The 5,225-nt window shown below is 35.1% G+C and overlaps 1 protein-coding gene across 1 annotated transcript in view; it reads right to left on the reverse strand.

Moving 5' to 3' along the window:
• Nucleotides 1-4,507, reverse strand: part of LOC122253278 (prenylcysteine oxidase 1) — a 5,349-nt gene extending 842 nt beyond the window's left edge. Inside the window, exons 1-4 of the mRNA XM_086547823.1 lie at nucleotides 4,393-4,507; nucleotides 1,244-1,459; nucleotides 624-775; nucleotides 1-485 (exon numbers count right to left, since the gene is read on the reverse strand). The exon at nucleotides 1-485 is cut by the window's left edge and continues 842 nt beyond it. Of these exons, the coding sequence (XP_086403949.1) occupies nucleotides 1-485; nucleotides 624-775; nucleotides 1,244-1,459; nucleotides 4,393-4,495 (956 nt within the window). The 5' untranslated portion in view covers nucleotides 4,496-4,507. The remainder of the gene's footprint in view (nucleotides 486-623; nucleotides 776-1,243; nucleotides 1,460-4,392) is intronic.
• Between the last annotated feature and the right edge of the window lie 718 nt (nucleotides 4,508-5,225).

Here is a 5,225-nt window from a genome sequence, read left to right on the forward strand (position 1 = left end):
TGTTGGTCAGAGTCATAATGAGGATATGCCAGCCACTCAATTTCGTGAGTTGATTCTCTCTCCTCAAATAAGATGTTCAGTTGACCTTCGCCTAGAGAATTTCCAGAGAAGATTTTCCAAACATCTGGATACTGCTCTGAACACTTCACATCAGTTGGTGACTGTCTGCCTATGGAGTTAAAAATAAGTGGTGCATTTGTTACCAAAATTTCATCTATAGAATCTCCTTCTGCCAGCTTTACACTTTCTGGATGTAATTTGCCCTGAACCATTGTACAAAAGATTTTCTGATAATGGCCTGGAAATGAGAATTCCTTTGTGAAATTAACAAACTGGATACTGCTTTTGTCCTTGGTCAAAGGTGCAGCAACCACAACAAGGTCATAGATTTGAGGGCGAGGGGTCTCTTCTGTGACATCCACATTGTTGTTCAGGGAGCGTCTTTCGCCATAATAATCAGGTGTTTCTGCTTCAACTGAAGTGACCTACGAAGCACAATGACAATGTAATAAAATATTCAAAATTATATCACACATCACAAAATCATATAACTGAAACAACTTAACTGTACTAATCAATATACTTTCTCAAGATTCTGAAATAGTATTTTATGCAACACTTACTATAAAACCTCCTTCTTCATTGAGCCCAATTTCTTTAACCTCGCGTCTGAGTAACGTGGCCCGAGAGTGCTTCAGAAGTTCCTCGGGCACACGCTTGTTTCCTCCCATCACAGCCCATAGGTCGGGGTCAGCCCCAGCTACAGCTATTGCTCCTTAAACAGAAAAGAAAGGAAGATGATCAGACATTGCCATATATATTTCTCTATGTATCCCTAGACATATTTAAAGAGTAACTGAGATCCTACAAATGCTTAACTAAGGTAATTATTTCATATTTTCATAATTTCCTTTAGAAAAATACAATACAAGTTTTAGGATTTACATTATCACTTATGACAAAAGACAAATATTGATCATAAAACTTTAGGAGTTTGTCAAAGAAATCTTATACAGATTCCCATAGTTTACGAGCATTTTATTTATGAGTAATATGTACTTCAGCTATTACTCACACTCATGAGAAACAACCTCAGATTCAAAACCCTCAACATGAGGATATCAAATTTGTCTCAAGTATACATGTATTCACTTTACAAAGACAATTTCATGAATGCAATACTCTTGCAAAGAAGGGGAAAACTGTATACAATATAATCAGAATATGTAGACATAACACCTACCAACAAAAGCATGTAAATCTGCAGTCTGTCCATAGTTGCACTTTGTTACCGCCGTGACTAGCTCATTTATGATGAGATCCTGAAAACCCAATTTTCTAAACCAATCCCCCATTGAAAAATGAGTCATCTCGAGGAAGCTTGGATCCAGAGCATGGAGTAAATCGCTTACATTGCGAAATGCTTGGCCTGCAGCCTGTAGATCATAGATCCTGGAGAAAAAATAAATAGGAAATTAGGTAAACAATAACACCAGTTTAAAAATGTATAGAAGAAATGTATCTCTAGCTATTCTACCTTACTGTTAAAGGCTATAGTGGTATATAATTCTAAACATTTCTACAAACTAACAAGCCATCCATGTTTTTCTATTTTTTTTCTTCATTGTCTTTTCCTTTTTCCTTTTGAACATATTTTTTGTCATTTAACTGGTTAGAGTTCCTGAGGCAAAAAAAAATATTATATATAGTAAAGTGGTACTTTATTACAACTTTCAAAATTAAATGTCTCAAGTTATAAGTTGGTGGATAAAATCTTCCTGATATCAGAGAGTTAACTTATAAAAAGTAAAAATTTATCATCCATCTCTTTGATTGGACGTGTGTTGTTTGGATTGCATGTTTGAGTCCATGGGACATTCAGTAATGGACAGGTTTGGCTCCTATAACCCTCTTTTGCACTTATGCAAGTATCTATATTGCTGTGGAGGTAAGTGATGTATACGTTGCGGTAAATACACTTAAATATTTGTCACAAAATATAGATCACAAAAGAGTGAATAAGAAAACCTTCTAATGAGTGAATAAAATTTCCATAACAATTCAATGGTGAATGACACTAAAACACTAAGAACTGGAACATGATCACTAATCCTGGCTTATCTATCACTAATCTAAGATGACAGTAGTGTTTCCAAATAGTCACTAAACCTAAAATCACTTATCAACAGGATGCTGAAGTTGAGGCCCTACTATACACTGGCTGCCAATCAATGAATCAAACTAAGAAATCAATACGAGTAAAGAACCTAGGTAGCACCTCACTCTTGCTATTGTTCTTACTCTTACTCTCACTCTTGCAATTATTCTTACTCTCACTCTTACTCTCACTCTTACTCTTACTCTCACTCTTACTCTCACTCTTTCAATTGTTCTTACTCTTACTCTCACTCTTACTCTCACTCTTGCTATTGTTCTTACTCTTACTCTCACTCTTGCTATTGTTCTTACTCTTACTCTCTCTTACTCTTGCAATTGTTCTTGCTCTTACTCTCTCTTACTCTTGCAATTGTTCTTGCTCTTACCCTCACTCTTGCTATTGTTCTTACTCTTACTCTCACTCTTGCTATTGTTCTTACTCTTACTCTCACTCTTGCAATTATTCTTACTCTCACCCTCACTCTTGCTATTGTTCTTACTCTTACTCTCACTCTTGCTATTGTTCTTACTCTTACTCTCACTCTTGCAATTATTCTTACTCTTACTCTCACTCTTACTCTCACTCTTGCTATTGTTCTTACTCTTACTCTCACTCTTGCAATTATTCTTACTCTCACTCTTACTCTCACTCTTACTCTCAGTCTCACTCTTACTCTCACTCTTTCAATTGTTCTCACTCTTACTCTCACTCTTGCTATTGTTCTTACTCTTACTCTCACTCTTACTCTCACTCTTGCTATTGTTCTTACTCTTACTCTCTCTTACTCTTGCAATTGTTCTTGCTCTTACCCTCACTCTTGCTATTGTTCTTGCTCTTACCCTCACTCTTGCTATTGTTCTTACTCTTACTCTCACTCTTGCTATTGTTCTTACTCTTACTCTCACTCTTGCAATTATTCTTACTCTCACTCTTACTCTCACTCTTACTCTCAGTCTCACTCTTACTCTCACTCTTTCAATTGTTCTCACTCTTACTCTCACTCTTGCTATTGTTCTTACTCTTACTCTCACTCTTGCAATTATTCTTACTCTCACTCTTACTCTCACTCTTACTATTGTTCTTACTCTTACTCTCACTCTTGCTATTGTTCTTACTCTTACTCTCACTCTTGCAATTATTCTTACTCTTACTCTCACTCTTACTCTCACTCTTACTCTCAGTCTCACTCTTACTCTCTCTTACTCTTGCAATTGTTCTTGCTCTTACTCTCTCTTACTCTTGCTATTGTTCTTACTCTTACTCTCACTCTTGCTATTGTTCTTACTCTTACCCTCACTCTTGCTATTGTTCTTACTCTTACTCTCACTCTTGCTATTGTTCTTACTCTTACTCTCACTCTTGCAATTATTCTTACTCTCACTCTTACTCTCACTCTTGCTATTGTTCTTACTCTTACTCTCACTCTTGCTATTGTTCTTACTCTTACTCTCACTCTTACTCTCTTACTCTTGCAATTGTTCTTGCTCTTACCCTCACTCTTGCTATTGTTCTTACTCTTACTCTCACTCTTGCTATTGTTCTTACTCTTACTCTCACTCTTGCAATTATTCTTACTCTCACTCTTACTCTCACTCTTACTCTCAGTCTCACTCTCAGTCTTACTCTTACTCTCACTCTTTCAATTGTTCTCACTCTTACTCTCACTCTTGCTATTGTTCTTACTCTTACTCTCACTCTTACCCTCACTCTTGCTATTGTTCTTACTCTTACTCTCACTCTTGCTATTGTTCTTACTCTTACTCTCACTCTTGCAATTATTCTTACTCTCACTCTTACTCTCACTCTTACTCTCAGTCTCACTCTTACTCTCACTCTTTCAATTGTTCTCACTCTTACTCTCACTCTTACTCTCACTCTTGCTATTGTTCTTACTCTTACTCTCACTCTTACTCTTACATCTTGCAAGTGGTTCTTGCTCTTTACCCTCACTACGTTCCTTGCTATTTGTTCTTACTCTTACTCTCAACTCCCTTTGCTATTGTTCCTTTTACTCTTACTCACACACTTACTTTCTCTTACTCTTGCAATTATTCTAACTCTCACTCTTACTCTCACTCTTACTCTCAGTCTCACTCTTACTCTCACTCTTTCAATTGTTCTCACTCTTACTCTTGTCCCTTGTCCTTATCAATACTCTCAATCTTATCATGAACAAATCTGAGAGAGCTATCAATAAAACACATAAGGAATAGCAACGAAAATCAACCGCCTACCTATTCTTGCAGGCTGGGATACATCATTAGGAGCTGCATCATGACTCCATGAAGACACATGCCGCAAGACACATAATGTCATGAGCCTTCTTGCCCAATACATCTTTGTGTTTTTCTGGAAAGCAATCATGATGAAAAAAAAGATATTTGTGTTGAAGTGTTCTTGGCATTATCTGTATTTCTAACTTAATTGTGAAATGTAAGTTGTGAAAATGCATGTTTGACGAATACATCTGTAGAACTTATCCCTTTTAAATAATACTTTTTTTTTATATATTCTAAATATCACTTTTTAAGAAGTTATACAAAAACTTATAGCATTCTTATTCCATCAAATATCTATAACCAACTCAAATATACTTTTACAGTAAAACCCATCAAATTTACTTAGAAAATAGAATACAAATATAGAAATAAACTGTAAACAGAAGCATATATTATACAATAAATCACAAAAAACATTAGCAAATTCTGCCAAACCCACAGATCTGCCTACATGCCAGTATATCCCAAAAATAAATTAGAAAAAAACAATTGTTTATTAGATAAACCAAAAGTAATATCTAGAATTTGTTTCTAAATATTCTCCATCATAATAATTCAACTCGTATCAAATTTAAGACTTTACTGGAAGCAAGGTAACCCTTTAGAAAATCTAAGCAGTCAAAAATCTAATAATAATGAATTATGGAGTAATTTGATTATTTTTTTTATGTAGAATTTCCTTTTATTTTGCATTCAGTATTCTCTTCTCATAGCCTAAATATTGCATAGCAATGCAGTTAAGAAACATATCTATAATATTTGTATTTTATTTACATGTGTATATTTGA

The sequence above is a fragment of the Penaeus japonicus genome, unplaced genomic scaffold, assembly GCF_977035675.1.
Source record: "Penaeus japonicus unplaced genomic scaffold, GWHDUDI00000001_assembly GWHDUDI00000020, whole genome shotgun sequence".
NCBI lineage: Eukaryota > Metazoa > Arthropoda > Malacostraca > Decapoda > Penaeidae > Penaeus > Penaeus japonicus.